This window comes from Ornithorhynchus anatinus, chromosome 2 (assembly GCF_004115215.2).
Source record: "Ornithorhynchus anatinus isolate Pmale09 chromosome 2, mOrnAna1.pri.v4, whole genome shotgun sequence".
NCBI classification, from domain to species: domain Eukaryota; kingdom Metazoa; phylum Chordata; class Mammalia; order Monotremata; family Ornithorhynchidae; genus Ornithorhynchus; species Ornithorhynchus anatinus.
The window spans coordinates 170,237,029-170,259,032 of NC_041729.1; the positions used below are offsets into that span (position 1 = coordinate 170,237,029).

The following is a 22,004-nucleotide window of genomic DNA, read 5'->3' on the forward strand; positions in this document are numbered from 1 at the left end:
CCAAGGAGAGGCTTGAGGGATGGAGAAGATGAGTGGGGAATTGGGGGACAGAGAGAAGTCTAAATGTTACCAGGGTTACAAACTGCAGAACATGGAGAATGGTTTAGTAGTGATGGGAAAGTTCACGGGTAGATGAGGTTTTCCTTCCCGCTCCTGCTTCCTGCCCTCAGCTGGGGGAGGGTTCGTGCATGGGGCAGAGGGATGCTGCAGCACTGTGGTTACACTAGTTAAAGGAGAGTCAATTCCGGTCTGATGACAAGGGGGAGAAATCAACAGATTCCCAGACTCCTCAGAGGGGAGAGAATTTCCAGGGCTTAGCTCATCTCTCCTCCAGACTTACAATTCCCTCCCTCGCTTTGACCCCTATGACTCGGATCTCTCCTCCAACAGAATACTTTGCTCTCACTGAATACAGATATCCTGGCCAAGCCTTAAAATTTCAGGGTCTCTAAACAATGACCCAAGCTAAATTTGCTTGTATCCACTCCAGCGTTTAGTACCGTGCCTGGCACGTAGTAAGTGCTTAACAAATACCATTATTATTATTATTATTATTATTATTATTATTATTATTAATAGTATTACTAGAGGCATCATGAAGATTTGGGGAACAGCTGGAAACAGAAAACATTGGTGAAAAAACCTGTCACAGTGTCTAATTGTCCCCTTCTGGTTCAGACCTAGAGAGAGCTGATACGGCTGGTTGGGTTGAATGGAAAGGGGAATTATAATAAATATATTTGAGCTCTTACTTTGTGGTAAGCACTAGACCAAGCACCTAGATTGAGCCAAGGTAATCAGATTGGACACACTCCCTCTCCCACACAGGGCTCACATTTTTAAGTAGGAAGGAGTAGATTTGAATCCCAATTAAACTCATGAGGAAACCCAAAATCCAGAAGTGAAGTGGACTGGCTTAAGGTCACACAGCAGAAAAGGGGAGGAGTAGAGATTAGAGCCCCAGGTCCGCTGACCCCCGGGCCAGGGCTCTTCTTATAGCCTGATGGGGGAATTGAGTGGGGTGGAGAGGTGGATTGGAGGGAAAATCAAAGATCTGATGGAAGGGGAGATGAGAAAGGAGAGATGCTGTCTATCAGAGGAGCAGGAGAAATGGAATGGGGAGGCTGCTGGAGAGACAGGAGAAACAGGGGTCAGGAGATACTGTCAGCGACATTTTGTGTAGGAGAGTGATATGTTTGGGAAAGAATTTTAGGAGGTGATTTGGGTATCTTAGAGTAAGATAACCGGAAGAGAGGAAAGAGGGTGGAGGCAGGAAGACCAGGACAGAGGCCTGTGAGTAGAACTCGCCTCCTCCAGAAGGCTTTCCCAGACTGAGCCCTCCCTTTCTCTGCCCCTCCTCCCCTCCCTATTCCCCCTCCTCCCACCCTCTGCTCTACCCCTTCTCCCCACAGCACTTGTGTATATTTGTATATATTATTTATGACTATTTTATTAATGATGTGTATATATCTATGATTCTATTTATTTTGATGGTATTGATGCCTGACTACTGTTTTGTTTTGCTATCTGTCTCCTCCTTTTAGACTTTGAGCCCGTTGGTGGGCAGGGATTGCCTCTGTTGCCGAATTGTACATTCCAAGCGCTTAGTACAGTGCTCTGCACATAGTAAGCGCTCAATAAATATGATTGAATGAATGAATAATCCAAGGGAAGGAGATGAGGTCTGGAACAAGGGTGGAATACATCATTTTGAATTAGGATGGTTGGCCGTGAACTCAAGAAAACACCTGGGAGGGGAAATGGCAGGATTTGGGGACAGATTCAAGTGGGGAAGTGGGGGACAGAGAAAAGTCCAAATGATACAAACTTCAGAACATGGAGAATGGTTTAGCAGTGATGGGTAAGTTCATGGGTAGATGAGGCCTTCGTTCCCCCTCCCTGCTTCCTGCCCTCGGCTGGGGGAGGTTCGTGCATGAGGTGGAGGGGACCCTGCAGCGCTGTGGTTACACTGCTCACGCAGAAATACAGCGAAGACTGCTAGTGTCCGCAGACCCAGGGTCAGGAGGAAGGTGCCTTCTTTGTCCGAGTGACTGAATACCCCTGCGGGATGTCTCCTTCATAAGTTAAGTCTATGTTGCCAGAATAATAGATCAGCTGCAGTCCCAGCCCGGGATCCTGCCGGTACCAGTACATGGCCTCATGGTTCTGGTTCTATTCACAGCTCAGGATCACCTCTGTCCCCATCTGGACCAGAAGGTGTCTTGGGGTCTGGTTGACTCTGCTGCCTGCAACTCCACTGTCCATGGGCCCTGTGGAGGAAGGAGAAAGATGGTAGGAGGCAGAGGCCAGGGGCCAGACGCTGCCAGAGAAAGGGTTGGAGCTGGGGCCCAGACAGACCAGCCAAAGGACTTCCTGTCTGTGCCCAGGACTCACCTCTCCCAGGACACAAACGACTACCAACCACACTGGCCCAGGGCCCATGGCGGGGTCAGGGCCAGACTGGGCGTCTCCCACTTTGGGGCACTGAAGCTTAGAATTTCAGTGGTCTGCGTTGGGTAGGTCTGTGTATGATGTCACTGCCCCTGCCTGATGACACCGCCCCTGGAGGAATGGCAGTTGGGGGGTGAGCCCAAAGACCCTCTCCCCACAATTCTGATCCTACTCAGGGTTTTTTTAATAATAATTATGGCATTTGTTAAGCACTTATTACGTGCAGAGCACTGTTCTAAGCACTGGGATAGATACAGGGTAGTCAGATTGTCCCACGTGGGCCTCACATTATGTTCATGTCACTGTTCCCAAGGGAACTGGCTCCTCCTGCAGCTTCTCAGGGCCCTTGGGAGCATAGAGATGGGGGCATGCAGGCAGCCCGGGAAGGATTTGGTTGAAGAGTTGGGAGCTCTGTGCTTAGTACAGTGCTCTAAACCCAATAAAGTCCTCAAAAAATTCGATTGAATGAATGAGCTCGAAACTGAGACAAAGCCTGTCGAGTGTTATACTGGCCCCTCCTGGCCCTGCTGACATAATAATAATAATAATAATGTTGGTATTTGTTAAGCGCTTACTATGTGCCGAGCACTGTTCTAAGCGCTGGGGTAGACATAGGGGAATCAGGTTGTCCCACGTGGGGCTCACAGTCTTAATCCCCATTTTACAGATGAGGGAACTGAGGCACAGAGAAGTTAAGTGCTTGCCCACAGTCACACAGCCGACAAGTGGCAGAGCTGGGATTCGAACTCATGAGCCCTGACTCCAAAGCCCGTGCTCTTTCCACTGAGCCACCCTGCTTCTCCATCTTGACATGGAGATGGAGCAGCAGTAGCAACTGAGAGGGCAGAGCAGTGTCAGTGCTGGTTGGAGAATTTAAAGAGGCTGATTTGTGGGACGGTGGTAGGGACAGATGGTCTCTTACTGGAGCAGACGCTGCTGGTTAGAGACAAGAAGCAGAAACCAGGAGAGGAGAGATAGGTTCATTTCAGGCAGGAGGACAGCTGGAGTTGATGCTGAGTCTTTGGGAAGCAAGTGACCTAGTGCACAGAACAAAGGTCTGTGGGACTCTAGAATGTAAGCTCGTAGTGGGCAGGGAATGTGACTTTTTCATTTATATTTTACTCTCCCAAGCATTTAGTACAGTGCTCTGCACACAGTGCTCAATAAATGCCCACGTGCCCAGCCAAGTGCCCACGAGGGGCAGCGTGGCTCAGTGGAAAGAGCACGGGCTTTGGAGTTAGAGGTCATGAGTTTGAATCCCAGCTCTGCCACTTGTCAGCTGTGTGACTGTGGGCAAGTCACTTAACTTCTCTGTGCCTCAGTTACCTCATCTGTAAAATGGGGATTAAGACTGTGAGCCCCACGTGGGACATCCTGATTCCCCTATGTCTACCCCAGCGCTTAGAACAGTGCTCGGCACATAGTAAGTGCTTAACAAATGCCAACATTATTATTATTATTATTATTATTAAATACAACAATGAATGAGAGGATCTGGATTCTAATCCTGTCTCTGCCACTTGTCTGTGGTGTGACCTTGTGCAAGTCACAACTTCTCTGGGCCTGATTCACATTTGGAAAAGGGAAATTAAATCCTACTTAGACTGTGATCTTCCTGTGGGATGGGGAACTGTGTACACCCTGATTATCCTGTATCTATTCCAGTGCTTAATTCAGTACTTGATACTTACTAAGCCCTGAATTAATAGCATTATTATTATTAGTATTATTTTTGGAGAGAGAGTCAGGACAGAGATGGCAGCAAGGGAAAGGGAGGAGAAGAGAGGAGAAAGTTCCCTTTCAGGGAGAGGGTGGGAGGCTGACAAGGATGGGACTGCTGGTGGTTTCCCAGGTCCCATGATTGGGGGATGGGTCAATCATGCCCATAAAGGGCAGATGTTATCTTCATGGATGTTGTTATTGTCATCCTTCATATTCTTGCGTTGGTTGTTGTTATTGCTGTCAGTCAAGTATGACTGTGTCTCTGCCCCTGTCCTGCCATCCAGCTGGACCCAGGGACCAGGATGTCCAGCCTTTGTCCAGCAAGTCTGAGGTTGAGCCAGGTATCTGTGCCTCCGGCCCTTTCCCTGTTTTCTTCTTTCTGGGCCTGGCAGAGAGGAGGTTTGTGCAGAGGGCAGAGGGGCTGTGCTTTGTTCTGAAATCTGTGTGCCGAGATCTGAGTGCTGTGGTTACACTGCTCATGCAAAAATACAGCGATGATTGGATCATGCCTGCAGACCACAGGGTCAGGGGGAAATGCGCCTTCATCTTCTGAGAGACCAAATAGCCCTGTGGGTTGTCTCTTGGCTCAGTAAAATCAGTGTTCCTGGAGAAATGGATCAGCTGTAGCCCCAGTCCTGGGTCCTGCTGGTACCAGTATGTGGCCTCATGGTCCATTTTCTGTTCACAGCTCAGAGTCACATTTTCCCACTTTTGGACCAGTCGGTATCTAGGGGTCTGGGTGACTCTGCTGTCTGCAACTCTGGTGTCTGCAGGACCTGCGGGGAAGGAGAGAGAAGGCAGGAGGCAGATACCATGGGCCAGATGCTGCCATGGAAAGGGCTGGTGCTGGAGCCCGGCCAGTCCAGCCAGGAGATTTCCCATCTGCACCCAGGACTCACCTGCTCCGAGAGCACAAACAACCACCAACCACACTGGCACGGGGGCCCATGGTGGGGTCGGGGCTGGACTGGTGGGGGGTCTTCTGGCTCGGGGCCGTTTCCCTCTGGAGTGTGGGGCTTGGACTCCTCAGGTCCCATTGGCCAGGTGTGATGTCACAATCTTCGTCTCTTATCTTGGGAGGCTTGAACAGACGTGGACTTGCCCTCCAGGAGGAGGAGATCTGAGTTTCCAGATCTTTGCCCCAGCCTGGTCCAGATCCACCTCTCTGTTCTCTTCCTCTCAGCCAATCAATCGGTCATATTTATTGAGTGCTTACTACGTGCAGAGCACTGTACTATTCTCCAACTATGCCCACTCCCTTGGAGCACTCATTGGTTCTCATGGCTTCATCTACCACCTCTATGTGGATGATAGCAAAATCTACATCTCCAGCCCTGATCTCTCTCCCTTTCTCACATTTCCTCCTGCCTTCAAGACATCTCTACTTGGATAGCCTCCCATCACCTCAAATTCAACATATCCAAAAAAGAACTCCTTATCTTCCCACCCAAACACTCCTCCCTCTGACTTTCCCATCATTATAGATGACATCACCATCCTTCCTGTTTCAAAAGCCCATAATCTTGATGTTATCCTTGACTCCACTCTCTCATTCAACCCACATATTCAATCCATCACTTAATCCTGGCGGTTCCACCTTCACAACATCACTAAAATCCACACTCTCCTCTCCATCCAAACTGCTACCACGTTAATCCAATCACTTATCCTACCCCGCTTTATTATTGTATCAACCTTTTGCTGACTTCCCAGCCTCCTGTCTCTCCCCATACTTAACTCTGATGCCCAGATCATTTTCCTACAAAAATGCTCAGGACATGTTTCCTCACTTTTCAAGAACCACCACTGACTAGACTGTAAGCCCGTCAATGGGTAGAGATTGTCTCTATCTGTTGCCAAATTGTACATTCCAAGCGCTTAGTACAGTGCTCTGCGCATAGTAAGCGCTCAATAAAAATAAAAATACCAGTGGTTGCCCATCCACCTCCTCATCAAACAAAAACTCCTCACCTCTGGCTTCAAAGCACTCCATTACCTTGCCTTCTCCTACCTCACATCACCTCACTACTTTCCTAGAACAACCCAACCCACACACTTCACTCCTCTAATGCTCTCCTTCTCACTGTACCTCTATCTAGTCTATCCCACTGCCGAACCTTCACTAACATCCTCTCACTGCCATCTGGCCTCTGGCCTGGAACACCCTCCCTCCTCAAATCCGACAATTACTCTCCCCTACTTCAATGCTTTATTGAAGACACATGTCCTCCAAGAGGCCTTCTCTGAATAAGCCCTTCTTTCCTCTTCTCCCACTCCCTTTTGCGTTTTCCTCACTTGCTCCCTTTATTCAGAGAAGCAGAGAAGCAGTGTGGCTCAGTGGAAAGAGCCTGGGCTTTGGAGTCAGAGGTCATGGGTTCGACTCCCGGCTCTGCCACTTGTCAGCTGTGTGACTGTTGGCAAGTCACTTAACTTCTCTGTGCCTCAGTTACCTCATCTGTAAAATGGGGATTAACTGTGAGCTTCACATGGGACAACCTGATTACCCTGTATCTACCCCAGCACTTAGAACAGTGCTCTGCACATAGTAAGCGCTTAACAAAACCAACATTATTATTCATCTCCCCTCCCTGCCCCACAGCATTTAAGTACATATCTGTAATTTATTTATAATAATGTCTGTTGCCCCCGATCATTGTTATATTATACTCTCCTAAGCTCTTAGTACAGTGCCCTTCACTCAGCGAGCTCTCAATAAATACAATTGAATGAATGAATAGATGCTTGTGCCCAGAGAAATGAGCCATTTTCATTCTGCAATCAGACTTTTCACTTTCGCTTTTTTTCCATGTCTGTGGCACTTCTTTCACCTTCTTTCCTGTAACTGATCATGTCCCTCTGAGATGCTGCCCCCAATGTGGACCCTGTGGGGAGGGGGAGGAGCCTAATATGTGTGTGGTGTGTGGGCACGCCTGTATTTGTGCATGCCTAGAAGACAGGTATTTGTATGAATTATTTGGTAATTGTTTTCGTGCTTATTATGTGTCAAACACTATACTAAGTGCTGGAGTTGAAACAAGCTAATCAGGTTGAACAGTCTTAATCCTCATCTTACAGTCAAGGTAACTGAGACACAGAGAATTTAAGTGACTTCCTCAAAGTCACAAAACAGACAAGAGCCGGAATTAGAACTCACATTTGTCTGACTCCTAAGCCTGTGCTCTTTTCACTAGATGCTGCTGCTTCCTGATTCTGTGGAGAAAGTGGGATCACACCCTCACTCCCACCAGAAATTCCCTCTCTCTTCAAATCCAACAGGTGTCTGCTCTCCCCACTTTCAAAGTCCTACTAAAATCACATTTCTCAGAAACCATCCTCGACTAATCTGTCATCTTCCCACTCTATTTTCCCATCCTAATCCACTGCTTATGCACTGAAGTCCATAGGCCCTAAGCACTTAGGGACTCCCCCCAGCACCCACACTCCACTTAGGCACAAATCCTTATACTTGGTGGCTTCCCCTACCTGTAATTTATTTTAGTGTCTGTTCTGTCTAGACTGTAAACTCCTTGAGAGCAGGGAACCTGTCTCCCAACTCTGAGACTCTTGTAAGTGCTTAGTACAGTGCTCTGCATGCACTAAGCACCCATTGAATCAATCGATCATTTGTATTTATTCAGTGCTTACTGTGTGCAGAACACCATATTAAGTGCCTGGGAGAGTACAATTAGCAGGTACATTTGATTGACTGTACCAGAATCTTTTGCTCCTTTCCCTAGTGGTGAAGTGATAGCAGGTTCGGAGGACTGCAGGCTGTGGGAGCAGAAGAACCAGCCTCAATGAGGAGATTTGGATCTTTAAGTCAGTTTCCAAGGCAGCGAGCTTGTGCCACAGCTGCATGGTGCTCCTGGGGGCCACGGAGAGGCTTCAGGGGATGGAACATGCTTGGTTAAGGGAGAGTCAATTCTAGTCTGATGACATGGGGGAGAAATCCGTGGAATCCGACTTCTCAGAGGGGAGAGAATTTCCATGGCTTAGTTTGTCTCTCCTCCAGACTCATAATTGTTTCCCAGGCTTTGGTCTCTGTGACTCAGGTGGCTCCTCTACCAGAACACTTCAATCTCACTGAACACAGATATCCTGGCCGAGCCTTAAAATTTCAAGGTCTCTAGAATGGAGGCCCAACAGAAAATGGACCAGGCTAGATATGCTTGTATACATCCCAGCGCTTAGGACAGTGACTGGCACATATACTAAACGCTTAACAAATACCATTATTTTATTATCAGTATTAGCCCCTTGTAAGCTGTGTGACTGTGGGCAAGTCACTTCACTTCTCTGGACCTCAGTTCCCTCATCTGTAAAATGGGGGTGAAGACTGTGAGCCTCACATGGGACAATCGCATTCCCCTGTATCTACCCCAGCGCTTAGAACAGTGCTCTGCACATAGTAAGCGCTTAACAAATACCAACATTATTATTACTGGAGGCATCATGGATTTTGGGGAAGTGCTGGAAGCAGAAAACTTTGGTGATAATAATAATAATGTTGGTATTAGTTAAGCACTCACTATGTGCCAAGCACTGTTCTAAGCGCTGGAGGAGATACAAAATCATCAGGTTGTCCCACGTGGGGCTCACAGTCTTAATCCCCATTTTTCAGATGAGGTAACTGAGGCCCAGAGAAGTTAAATGACTTGCCCAAAGTCACACAGCTGACAAGTGGCAGAGATGGAATTAGAACCCACGACTTTTGACTCCCAAGCCCGTGCTCTTCCCACTAAGTCACGCTTAAAACCAGTCCCAGTGTCAAACTGCCCCCTTCTGGTGGAGACCTAGAGAAATCTGCTGAGACTAGTTGGCTGGAGGGAAACAGGAATTATAATAATTATGTTGTTTGATAAGCTCTTACAATGTAGTAAGCACTAGGCTAAGCACCAAAGTCAAGCCAAGGCAATCATATTGGACAGTCTAGGTAGGAGGGAGTAGGTTTGAATCCCAATTTTACATGAGAAAACCCAAACCATGCAGCAGAAAAGAGACGAAGTTGAGATTAGAACCTATGTCCTCTGATCCCCAGGCCTGTGCTCTTCCCATACCCTAGTTAGGTTATTGTGTGGGGTGGAATTAAGGATCTGATGGAATGGTAGATGGAAAAGGGGAGATGTTTTCTATCAGAGGAGCAGGAGAAATGGAGTGGGGAGGCTGCTGGTGGGAGAGGAGCAACGGGGACGAGGAGTCACCATAACTGTCAGCAACGTTTTGGGTAGGAGAGTGATGCATTTGGGAAAAAGTTTTAGAAGGTGACTTGGGTATCTTAGGGTAGGATAGCCAGCAGAGGGGAAAGAGGTTGGAGGTAGGAATACCAGCACAGAGGCCTGAATAGTAATCCAAGTGAAGGAGATGAGGTCTGGAACATCATTTTGAATTAGGATGGATGGGCATGAAATCTGGAAAACACTTTGGACCGGAAATGGCAGGATTTGGGGACGGATTCAGTGGGCAGTGGAGGACAGAGAGGAGTCAAAATTGTGGTAAGCCCATAACAAGTTGCCTTGTTAGGGACTGTCTGATCCCACGAACAAGAGGGGAGAGACTTTGCGATGGGCTCTACCTGAGACAGCTGATTGCTGGCCTGTGGGTGTAGAGCATGGAGGGAGGAGTGGCTTTCCCTCTCTAGAGCCACAGCTTTTACGCCCAAGGCAGTTAAAAAGCGGCCCCTTTGAATCCCACCGGAAGGCAGTACCGAAGCATCTGGAGCAGAAGTACGCAGAGAAGCAAGATGGAGGCACGCTGAGAGCAGCAGGAGAGCAGAACTCAGAAGCAGCAGAAGGCAGAAGCACTTGGAAACAGAAAGAACAAGCATTGGCAGAAAGGGCTCCTTTGACCACAGGACTGGTATTAGACCCTTGGGTGTGGAGTGAGTGTATGTATGAATCAGTCTGGTAAAACTAAGAAAAACACTTCCCATAGTAACCTTGGTGATCAGAGGAACAACGTGTCACTGAGGCTCATTCGTTCATTCAATAGTATTTATTGAGCGCTTATTATGTGCAGAGCACTGTATTTAGCGCTTGGAATGTACAATTCTGCAACAGGTAGAGACAATCCCTGCCCAATAACGGGCACACAGGCTAAACGGAGGAGACAGCAAAGCAAAACAGAACAAAACAACATCATCAGGGAGATACACACATCATTAACAAAATAAATAGGGCAATAAATATATACAAATATGCAAATATACACAGTGCTGAGGGGAGAAGGGGGAAGAGCAGAGGGTGGGAGAGGGGGGAGTGGGAGGGGAGGAGGAGCAGGAGGAAAGGGGGGGGCTCAGTCTGGGAAGGCCCCCTGGAGGAGGTGAGCTCTAAGTAGGGCTTTGAAGAGGGGAAGAGATTTAGGTTGGCGGATGTGAGGGCCCTCTGGTCTAGGAAGGTCCTGGTTGGTATGAACGTCGGGGGAGCTCGCAACAAAAATCGCACTAGGATTACGAACTACAGGACAAGGAGAATGGTGTAGCAGTGATAGGAAAATTCAAGGGTAAATAAGGCCTTCGTTCCCCCTCCCTGCTTTCTGCTCAGGCCCGGGAGAGGTTTGTGTATAGGGCGGTTTATGTGCAGCACTGGCTGTGGTTACACTGCTCGCGCAGAAATATAGTGATGACTGGCTTGTGTCCGCAGAAGCCAGGGTCAGGGGGAAGTGTGCCTTTTCCTTCCGAGTGACTGAATACCCCTGTGGGATGTCTCCTTTATGTGTCAAGCCTATATTGCTAGAATAATAGATCAGCTGCAGTCCCAGCCCTGGGTTCTGCTGGTACCAGTACATGGCATTGTGGTTCTGGTTCTGCTCACAGCTCAGGTTCACCTCCGTCCCCGTCCGGACCAGCAAGTGTCTGGGGGTCTGGGTGACTCCAGCATCCACGAGGCCTGTGGGGGAAGGAGAGAGAGAAGTCAAGAGGCAGAGGCCTGGGGCCAGACGTTGCCAGGGAAAGGGCTGGACAGCCCAGTTGGGGGATTTCCCGTCTGTGCCCAGGACTCACCTGCTTCCAGGACACAAACGGCCACTAACCACACTGGCCCGGAACCCATGGTGGGGTCGGGCCTGGACTGGACTGTCTCCCAGCTCAGGGCACTGATGCTTAGTGTGGGTTGGGTAGGTCTGTGTGTGATGTCACTGCCCCTACCTGCTGGCACCGCCCTTGGGAGTATGGTAATGTGTGCTTGGTGGGAGTGGGGGGCTAGACTCTTTCCCCATAATTCTGATCCCATGGAGGGGCTTTATATGTTCATGTCACTGATCCTAAGGGAACTGGCTTCTCCTACAGCTTCTCAGGGCCCCTGGGAGCAGAGGGAAGGGGGCCCGTGGGTGGCCCAGGAAAGATTTGGGGGAAGTGTTCAGAGTATGAAAATGATCGAGTTTTGGCCACCCACTACTACCCACTTCTTGGCCCAGACCTGAGACACTGCTGAGATGGAGAAAGAGCAGTTGTAAAAGCTGAGAGGGCAAAGTGCTATCAGTGCGGGGTGGAGGAAATTAAAAGAGCACATTCCTGGGAAGGAGGAAGGGAGAAATTGTCTTTTATTGGAGAAATGGAGCATGAAGGCTACTTGTGAGAGAGAAGAAGCAAGAACCAGGAGGGGAGGAGGGATTGGCTCAAAGTAGGCAGGAAGGCAACTGGAGTTTTGGGGAATCAGCATGACTTAGAACGCAGAACAAAGTGTGTTTTGTTTATAGTGTGTTTGTTATATTGTACTCTCTCAAGTGCTTAGTACTGTGTTCTGCACTCAGTAAAGTGCTCAATAAATATGATTGAATGAATGAATGAATGAATCAGAGGACCTGGATTATAAGCCTGGTTCTGCCACTTGTCTGTGTTGTGACCTTGCATAAGTCACAGTTTCTCTGGGCCTCATTTCACATCTGGAAAATGGGAATTAAATCCTACTCAAACTGTGAACTCCAGGTGGGACAGGGACTGTGTACACCCTGTTTATCTTGCATCTTACCCACTGCTTATAAGCACTTAATAATAATAATAATAATAGTGTTGGTATTGGTCAACCCCTTACTATGTGCAGACCACTGTTCTAAGCACTGGGGTAATAATAATAATGTTGGTATTTGTTAAGCGCTTACTATATGCAGAGCACTGTTCTAAGCGCTGGGGTAGATAAAGGGTAATCAAGTTGTCCCATGTGAGGCTCACAATTATTCCCCATTTTACAGATGAGGTAACTGAGGCACAGAGAAGTGAAGTGACTCTCCCACAGTCACACAGCTGACAAGTGGCAGAGCTGGGATTCGAATCCATGACCTCTGACTCCCAAGCCCGGGCTCTTTCCACTGAGCCTCGCTGCTTCTCTAAATTAATACCATTATTATTAGTATTATTTTTAGAGGGAGCATCAGGACAGGAATGTCAGCAAGGGGAAGGGAAGAGAAAGTTCTCAGACAGGGAGAGGGTGGGAGGCTGGCAAGAATGGGACAGATAGTGATTTCTCAGGGACTGTGGTTGGGGGATAGTTGTTACCGCTGTGGGTCAAGTATGACTGTGTCTTTGTCCCAGTCCTGCCCTCGAGCTGGTCCCAGGACCAAGGTGTCCAGCCTTTGTCCAGCAAGTCTGAGGCTGAGGCAAGTCTGTAGGCCCTCAACCCCCTCCCAACTTCCTGCTCCCTGCCTGGGCAGGTGGAGGTTTGGGCATGGGGCAGAGGGGATGCTGCAGCGCTGTGGTTAACTGCTCGCACAGAAATACAGTGATGACTGGTTCAAGCCCACAGACTCTAGGCTCAGGAGAAAGAGCTCCTTCTTTTTCCGAGAGACTGAATATCCCTGCGGGATGTCACCTGGTTCAGTAAAATCAGTGTTCCTGGATAAATGGATCAGCCGCAGCCCCAGACCTGGATCTTGCCGGTACCAGAACATGTAATCGTGGTTCATGTTCTGTTCACAGTTCAGAGTCACATTCTCCCCATTCTGGACCACCAGATATCTGGGAGCCTGGGTGACTCTGCTGCCTGCACCTCCGGTGTCTGTGGGGCCTGTTGGTGAAGGAGAGAGAAGGCAGGAGACAGAGGTCAGGGGTCAGGCACTGCCAGGGAAAGGGCTGGAGCCAAACAGCCTAGCCAGGGGATATTTCATCTGTGCCAAGGACTCACCTGCTCCCAGGAGACAAACAACCACCAACCACACTGGCCCGGGGCCCATGGCGGGGTCTGGGGCGGACTGGGGGGTCTCCTGGCTCAGGGCCGTTTTTCCCCCTGGAGTGTGGGGCTTGGACTCCTCAGGTCCCATTGGCAGAGCGTGTGATGTCACAGTGCGCTCTCTTCCCCATAGGCTGCGATGGGTGCCTTGCACAGAGGTGAGTGTGTCCTGCAGGGATCCATCCCTCACAGCCTCTGCCCAGCCTGGCCCAGGCCTGCTGGCATCTGTCCCACTGCGTGGGCCTGGAAAAATGAACCGCTCTTGAATCAGATGTTCTGCATTGGTGTTTCTCTCTGCCCATGCCCACAGCCCTTCTCTCCCCTTCCACTTTTGTGACTGACTGTGCTCCACCCTCTTTGGCCCTTATTAATAATAATAATGATAATAATAATGTTATTTGTTAAGTGCTTCCTAGGTGCCAAGCACTGTTCCAAGCACTGAGGTGGATACAAATTGTCCCCCGTGGGGCTCAAAGTCTTCATTCCCAGCCCTTCCCTGTCCATGTTAGCCAGTCATTCATTCATTCATTCATTCGTTCAATAGTATTTATTGAGCACTTACTATGTGCAGAGCACTGTACTAACCGCTTGGGATGAACAAGTCGGCAACAGAGACAGTCCCTGCCGTTTGACGGGCTTACAGTCTAATCAGGGAGACGGACAGACAAGAACAATGGCAATAAATAGAGTCAAGGGGAAGAACATCTCGTAAAAACAATGGCAACTAAATAGAATCGAGGCGATGTACAATTCATTAACAAAATAAATAGGGTAACGAAAATATATACAGTTGAGCAGACGAGTACGGTGCTGTGGGGATGGGAAGGGAGAGGTGGAGGAGCAGAGGGAAAAAGGGAAAAAGAGGGTTTAGCTGCGGAGAGGTAAAGGGGGGATGTCAGAGGGAGTAGAGGGAGAAGAGGAGCTCAATCTGGGAAGGCCTCTTGGAGGAGGTGAGTTTTAAGTAGGGTTTTGAAGAGGGGAAGAGAATCAGTTTGGGCGGAGGTGAGGAGGGAGGGCGTTCCAGGACCGCGGGAGGACGTGACCCAGGGGTCGATGGCGGGATGGGCGAGACTGAGGGACGGTGAGGAGGTGGGCGGCAGAGGAGCGGAGCGTGCGGGGTGGGTGGTAGAAAGAGAGAAGGGAGGAGAGGTAGGAAGGGGCAAGGTGATGGAGAGCCTCGAAGCCTAGAGTGAGGAGTTTTTGTTTGGAGCGGAGGTTGATAGGCAACCACTGGAGTTGTTTAAGAAGGGGAGTGACAGGCCCAGATCGTTTCTGCAGGAAGATGAGCCGGGCAGCGGAGTGAAGAATAGACTGGAGCGGGGCGAGAGAGGAGGAAGGGAGGTCAGAGAGAAGGCTGACACAGTAGTCTAGCCGGGATATAACGAGAGCCATTCAGTCTATCGTATTTATTGTATTTATTGAGCACTTACTGTGTTCAGATCACTGTACTAAACACTTGAGAGAGTATAATATGAGAATAAACAGACACATTCCCTGCCCACAACGAGCTTACAGTCTAGAGTGGCTGACAGACATTACAGATAATGACATAAGTGCTGCAGGGCTGGAAAAGGGGGATAAATAAAGAAGCAAGTCATGGTGACACAGAAGAGAGTGAGAAAAGAGGAAAGGAAGGCTTAGTCAGGGAAGGCACATATCTTGGAGGAGATGTGCCTTCAACTAGCTCTCTTCCCCTCTTCACAGCCCTACTGAGAGCTCACCTCTTCCAGGAGGCCTTCCCAGACTGAGGCCTCCCTTTCCCTCTGCTCCTCCTCCCCTCCCCATTCTCACTTCTCCTGTCCTTTGCTCTTCCCCTTTCCCGTCCCCACAGCACTACACATATTTGTATATATTATTTATTATTCTATTTTGTTAATGATGTGTGTATATCAGTGATTCTATTTATCCTGATGATATTTACGCCAAACTACTTGTTTTGTTCTGTTTTGTTTTGTTGTCTGTCTTCCCCATTTAGACTGTGAGCCTGTTGTTGGGCAGGGATTGTCCCTATCTGTTCCCGAATTATACATTCCAAGTGCTTAGTACAGTGCTCTGCAAATTGTAAACCCTCAATAAATACAATTGAATGAATGAATAAGGCTTTGAAGGGGGAAGAGTAATAGTCTGTCAGACATGAGGAAGGAGAGAAGCAGAGTGGCTTAGTGGGTATATGACAAACCTGAGAGTCTGAAGGACCTGGGTTCTAATCCCAGGTCTCTCCCATGCCTGCTGGGTAGCCTTGTGCAAGTCATTTAACTTCACTAGGACTCAGTGACCTTATCTGCAAAATGGGGATTAAGAGTGTGAGCCTATGTGGAACAGGGACAGTGTCCAACCTGATTAACTTGTCTACCCCAGTGCTTAGAACAGTGCTTGGCACATAGTAAGTGATTAAAAAGTACTATTATTATTATTATTAGGATGCTCCAGTCCAGGGGCGGGATGTGGGAGAGGTATCAGTGGTGAGATAGACAAAATGGAGGTAGAGTGAGAAGGTTAGCAATAGAGGAGCAGAGTTTGCAGGCTGGGTTTTAGTAGGAGAGTGGCGAGGAGAGGTTGGAGGCAGGGTGATTGAGTGTTTTAAAGTCAATGGTGAGGAGTTTCTGTTTGATACGGAGGTGGATGGGCAACCACTGGAGATTCTTGAGGAGTGGGGAAATATGACCTGAACAGTTTTGTAGAAAAATGATCCTGGCAACAGAGTGAAGTATAGACTGGAGTGAGGACAGACTGGAGGCAATGAGGTCAGCAAGGAGGTTGATACAGTAATCAGCGTGGGATAAAATAAATTATTGGATTAACGAGGTAGCAACTTGGATGAAGAGGAAAGGGTGGATTTTAGCCATGTTTTGAAAGTTGAACAACCAGGTAGAGTATGATGCAGCAACAAACAGGCACATTCCCTAACCACAACAAACTTACAGTCTAGAGGGTGAGTGAGACAGACATCAATTCAAATAAATGGCAAATATGTATATAAGTGCTGCGGGAGGAGGGAAAGAACAAAGGGAGCAAATCAGGGTGACGCAGAAGGGAGTGATGTAGCGGATAGAGCACAGGCCTGGGAGTCAGAAGGTCATGAGTTCTAATCCTGGCTCTGCCACTTCTCTGCTGTGTGACCTTGGGCAAGTCACTTCACTTCTCTGGGCCTCAGTTCCCTCATCTGTAAAATGGGGATTGAGACTCTGAGGTCCATATGGGACAGGGACTGTGTCCAACTAGATTTGCTTGTTGGCACCCTAGTGCTTAGTACCTTGCCTGGCAAATAGTAAGCAGTTAACAAATGCCATGATTATTATTATTATTTTTATTAGAAGAGGAAATTTGGAACAGACCCTTCCCCTCCTGATGCTGTGTGTATCTCTGGGCACAGAGATATATGGCACTGTGGGCGGAATGGAGACAGCTGAGCCCATTCCTGGACTCCTGGTCAAGAGGTGCTTGGGTCCCTCCCTAGTACTGGAGAAGACAAGGAGCCTCAGGTCCCCGCCCCCGGTGGGGGGCTGCCCGTACCGGGACAGGGCTGAGTTGGATGCCCCACCCAGTGAGCAGTTCTGTGAGAAAGCTCCGTCCCTTCGGGCTGCAGCACGGTGGCTGGGGCCTGGTGGAGGATCTGAGCCTTGACACTAGACTCTAGGGGTGAGCCCGGGGAAAGACAGACTGAGCCTTTCATTCATTCATTTAGTTGTTTTTATTGAGCACTTACTGTGTGCAGAGCACCATATTAAGTGCTTGGAAAGTACAATAATGTAATAAAGAGAGACAATCCCTGCCCACAGTGGGCTTACATTCGGGGGGAGGGGGAAGACAGACATCAAAACAATTAAATAGGCATCAATATAAATAAACAGAATTATACATATATGCATAAATGTGGTGGGGCAGGAGGTGGACGGGAAGAGCAAAGGGAGCGAGTCTGGGAGTGCGGGAAAAGAGACCCTCCCCAACACCAAAAACTGGCCAATTTGGTGCTGTTCAGGGTTGGGAAAGCCAAGCTGGGAGGGACTTGGGAACAAGGAGAAGCAGTGTGGCCTAGTGGCAAGAGCACAGGCTGGGGAGTCAGAGGTGTCGTGGGTTCTAATCCCAGCTCTGTCACTTATCTGCTGTGTGACCTTGGGGTGTCACTTCCATTTACTGAGCCTCAGTTACTTCACCTGCAAAATGGGGATTGAGATTGTGAGTCCCATGCGGGACAGGGATTGTGTTCAAGTTGGTTACTTTGTATCTACCCCAGAGCTTAGAACAGTGCTTGGAACATAAGTGGTTAACAAATACCATTATTATTATAATTATTATTATTAAGGAGGGAAGGATGGGGTCGGGGTTGGGATCCTCCAGCCCTGTCAGGACCCTGCGCTCCCCCTCTGCACCCCCTTCTCCACTCTTTTCGGATCCCAGAGCAGCAACCTCCCTGGAGAGCAGAGAGGGCACAATCTGGCCTATCTGGACCATCTAATAATAATAATAATGACTATGGTATTTGTTTAGCACTTACTATGTGCCAGGCACTGTACTAAGCTCTGGGGTGGATACGAGCAAATCGGGATGGACACCGTCCCTGTCCCACGTGGGGCTCACAATCTCAATCCCCATTTTCCAGATGAGATAATTGAGGCCCAGAGAAGTGAAGTGACTTGCCCATGGTCACACAGCAGACAGTAGCAGACAGTACCAAGACCTTCCGATTACTAGGCCCGTGTTCTATCTGCTATGTCATGCTGCTTCTCACCTTCTGCTTCAGAGAGATCCCCAGAAATGGAGGGGACGTGGGGCCAGGGATCCTCCAGATTGTGAGCTCATTGTGGGCAGGGATTGTATCTCTTTATTGCTGTATTGTACACTTCCAAGTGCTTAGTACAGTGCTCTGCACAAAGTAAAAGCTCAATAAATACAATTGAATGAATGAATGAATCCTAACGGTTCCTCCTTCGGGAGCAGGGGAGGGCCGGAGGGAGGAAGGGCATGGCAGTTCCGTGGGCTGGGGGATCCCGGGTTCTGGGGGTGTGGTGATCTGGAGGGTGGACCCCACAGCCCTTCAGTACATATCTATAGTTTTATTTTTGTTGATTTTTGGCACCCCACGTCTAGACTGTAAATTCATTGTGGGCAGGGATTGTGACTGTTTATTGTTGTACTGTAGTCTCCCAAGCGCTCAGGTAAGTGCTCAATAAATACAATTGAATGAGTAAGTGAAAAAATGAATTTAGTATTTCTGTGCTCTGGATTGGCTGGTTCTGGGTGTGTTATCACTTCCATGTCTGCTAGCACTGCCCCTGGGGAATATTGGGAGTCAGAGAATGGACAAACCTTGTGGGGTTGAGGGAGGGCCCCCCTGTTTTCAACCTGGAGACCATCCCCCTCCTCTGGTTCCTCTGTTTCCCTGTTCCTCTCCAAGTTCTCCCAGTCCTCCAATTCCTCCCATTACTAGAGAAAATGAATTCCACACTACAGTCTTTGGGCTCAGGGACTTGTGTCTGCCCCCTTTCAGGACTGCTTGGAGCACAGTGACCACAGTAGCAGTGGCCAATCCTTAACCTTCAAATGCCTCTATAATGGTGGTACAGCAGCAAAATCAACTCAATCTAGAATTTGGGCACCAAGGGAAAGAGTATGGTCTAGTGGAAAGACCATGGATCTGGGAGTCAGAGGACCTGGACTCTACTCCTGCCTCCAAAACGTACTTGCTTTGTGACTTTGGACAAGTCATTTTACTTCTCTGTCCCTTTGTTCCCCCTCTATTCTCCTTCCTACTTAAATTGTGAGCCCCATGTGGGACCTGATAATCTTATATATAACCTTAGGGCTTAGTACAGTGCTTGGCACATAGTATGTACTTAACAAACATTATTATTATTACTATTTGGGAAAATTAATAATAGAAAATTGCAGTGTTCAAAATGATCCTAGAGTCATACTGCTCCCCTCTTGGAGGAGAGTGACAGAGCCCTGCCGAGATGGAGAGGCACAGAGGATGCTGGGGGAGGAGCACAATGTCAGTAGCAGGCTAAGTACAGGGGATGGTGAGTCATGGAAATGGAGAGTAACGAATAACCAATTAGTGAAATTATTAAAAAAAGAACAACTACACACTTCACAATGGGGATATTTTAACAGTGGCGAGAAAGGTAAGGGGAAGAGGGGCCGTTGGTGGGACCGTGAGGAGTTTTGTGTTTGCCATATTGAGTGTAAATTCTGGTGGGTCATCTGTAAGGAAACGTGCTGACAGCTAGAAGAAATGTGGGATTGTAGAGCAGATGGGCCTCTGGCTGATGAAGTCACTATGGGAGTCATCCACCTAAAGGTGGTGGCTGATGCCGGGAAACTGGTTGAGCTCCCCAAACAGGGGAGTGTAGAGTGAAATGCCCAGAGAGAGCCAGAAGGGAGGCTTGTGGAACATCACAATGGAATGGGGGTGGGGGGTAGGGGGGGAGTGAGACAGTTGAGGGTCAGCAGAAACAGCCCATTCCTGGACTTTTGGGTCCCAGGCCCCTCTCAGAAAGTGACACTTTCCCTGAGATGGGTGTAGCGACTGCCATAGTCTGACGTGGATCCCAGGTTTCTCTTTTCTAAAACACAAATGAGAAAAGCTCCCACTGGGAATGTAATAATAATAATGTTGGTACTTAAGTGCTTACTATGTGCCAAGCACTGTTCTAAGCGCTGGGGTAGATACAGGGTCATCAGGTTATCCCACGTGAGGCTCACAGTTAATCCCCATTTTCCAGATGAGGGAACTGAGGTACAGAGAAGTTAAGTAACTTGCCCACAGTCACACAGCTGACAAGTGGCAGAGCTGGGATTCAAACTCATGACCCCCGATTCCCAAGCCCGTGCTCATTCCACTGAGCCATGCTGCTTTTCCTCGACATCCAAGTCGGGAGTGACTGTGTCTCTGCCCCAGCCCTGCCCTCCAGCTGGTCCCAGAACACCAGGATGTCCAGTCCTTGTCCAGCGAGTTGGAGGCTGAGCTAGGTCTCTAGGCCTTCTCCCGGGCCCGGCCTCCTGCTTCCTTTTCCGGGCCGGGGGAGGTTCGTGTACGTGAAGGAAGGGATGAAGCAGCACTGTGGTTAAACTACTCCCGCAGAAATACAGCCAAGATTCTGTCGTCTTCAGGGAGAAGATTTTAAGGAAGAAACTCCGTGTTTCTTTCCGGATGACATCAAATTCTCCTGTGGCTTCACCCTTGATCTTGTCTCCTATTCCAACGGAGTAATAGATGAGCTGCAGCACCTGTTGAGGGTCTTGTCGGTACCAGTACATGACATCGTGGTTCAGGTCCTGCTCACAGTTCAGGGTCACGTTCTGTCCCTGTTCGGTGACCAGGGATCTGGGAGTCTGGGTGACTCCGGCGTCCGCGGGGCCTGTGGGTAAAGGAGACAGAAGGCAGGAGGCAGAGGCTCAGAGCCAGACGCTGCCAGGGAAAGGGCTGGAGCTGGGAGCCGGTGAGCCCAGCTGGGGGATTTCCCCTCTGAACCCAGGACTTACCTGCTCCCAGGACGCAAACGGCCACCAACCACACTGGCCCGGGGCCCATGGCGAAGTCAGAGAAATAAGAGGAAAGGATGTAGCCAGTCTGGGGAGGAAAATGTAAGTACAGGAAAAAGGTGTGAAGGTGTCATACTGACCCCTTCTGGTGGAGAACTGGAGAGACCTGCTGAGGTGAAAGCGGAGAGCTATGGGCTGGAGGGTGGGGAGAGGGCAGGGTCAAGGGGAGAGGTTAAAGAACAGATAGATGGGGAGATGGGAGGGGAACAGCGGGAGAAATGGAGTGTGGAAGCTGCTGGTGAGACAGGGAAAATAGGGACCGGGGAGAAGGAGGGATTGGTTCAATGCAGTCAGCAGCGGAGCTGGGCTAGATGGTGGGTCTCAGTGGAGGGAGAATCAGCACAGGGACCACCATGAGTAGGAAAGGAGAAATTTCCCACACATGGGAGAGGGTGGAAGTTGGCAAAGTTGGACCGATTATCTTCATTCATTCATTCATTCAATAGTATTTATTGAGCGCTTACTATGTGCAGAGCACTGTACTAAGCGCTTGGGATGAACAAGTCGGCAACAGATAGAGACAGTCCCTGCCGTTTGACGGGCTTACAGTCTAATCGGGGGAGACGGACAGACAAGAACAATGGCACTAAACAGCGTCAAGGGGAAGAACATCTCGTAAAAACAATGGCAACTAAATAGAATCAAGGCGATGTACAATTCATTAACAAAATAAATAGGGTAACGAAAATATATACAGTTGAGCGGACGAGTACAGTGCTGTGGGGATGGGTGGAGGAGCAGAGGGAAAAGGGGAAAATGAGGCTTTAGCTGCGGAGAGGTAAACCAAGGTTGAGTGGGACCCCCATGCCAGTTGGATTCTGTTGTCATTGTTATCATCGTTGTCATGTGAGTTTGGGGAGAGGGGAGAGGTGTGATCTGTGAAGCAGTTGGGAAAGATGATCAGGGCAGCTGGGAGCTGATAATGGAAAAGAGGAAAGAGGATGGAAGCTGAGAGATCAGGGAGGAGGCCATTGCCGGAATCCAAAGGGAAGGGAAGAAGGCTGGAAGAAGGGTGGTAGTAATTATGGTGAAGTATGGCAGGGGAAAGTCTGGGAAACATTGGGGAGGGAAAATTGCAGGGTTTGGGGAAGAAACAACCTTGGAGGTGGAGACAAGAAGTCCAAACAA

The 22,004-nt window shown here is 49.0% G+C and overlaps 1 protein-coding gene, 2 long non-coding RNA genes and 1 gene segment (V, D, J or C); all 4 read right to left on the bottom strand.

Moving 5' to 3' along the window:
* Positions 1-1,828: 1,828 nt before the first annotated feature.
* LOC114809207 lies at positions 1,829-2,663 on the bottom strand. Its single transcript, XR_003756971.2, has 2 exons — positions 2,395-2,663; positions 1,829-2,270 (listed from the first exon to the last, which is right to left on the bottom strand). It is a non-coding gene; the product is annotated as an uncharacterized LOC114809207 (long non-coding RNA).
* A 1,486-nt stretch (positions 2,664-4,149) lies between these two features.
* LOC120638239 lies at positions 4,150-5,178 on the bottom strand. The gene is made up of 2 exons (XR_005659798.1): positions 5,073-5,178; positions 4,150-4,949 (listed from the first exon to the last, which is right to left on the bottom strand). It is a non-coding gene; the product is annotated as an uncharacterized LOC120638239 (long non-coding RNA).
* A 5,298-nt stretch (positions 5,179-10,476) lies between these two features.
* On the bottom strand, positions 10,477-13,586 carry LOC114809202. The gene is made up of 3 exons (XM_039911268.1): positions 13,287-13,586; positions 12,975-13,169; positions 10,477-11,057 (listed from the first exon to the last, which is right to left on the bottom strand). The coding sequence occupies exons 1-3, from the start codon at positions 13,420-13,422 to the stop codon at positions 10,666-10,668; spliced, it is 723 nt and encodes a 240-aa protein (XP_039767202.1). The 5' UTR covers positions 13,423-13,586; the 3' UTR covers positions 10,477-10,665.
* Positions 13,587-20,151: 6,565 nt separating this feature from the next.
* Positions 20,152-20,865, bottom strand: LOC114809203. The segment is given in 2 exon segments: positions 20,152-20,692; positions 20,817-20,865. Coding segments are annotated over 2 exon segments (576 nt in total).
* Positions 20,866-22,004: the final 1,139 nt, after the last annotated feature.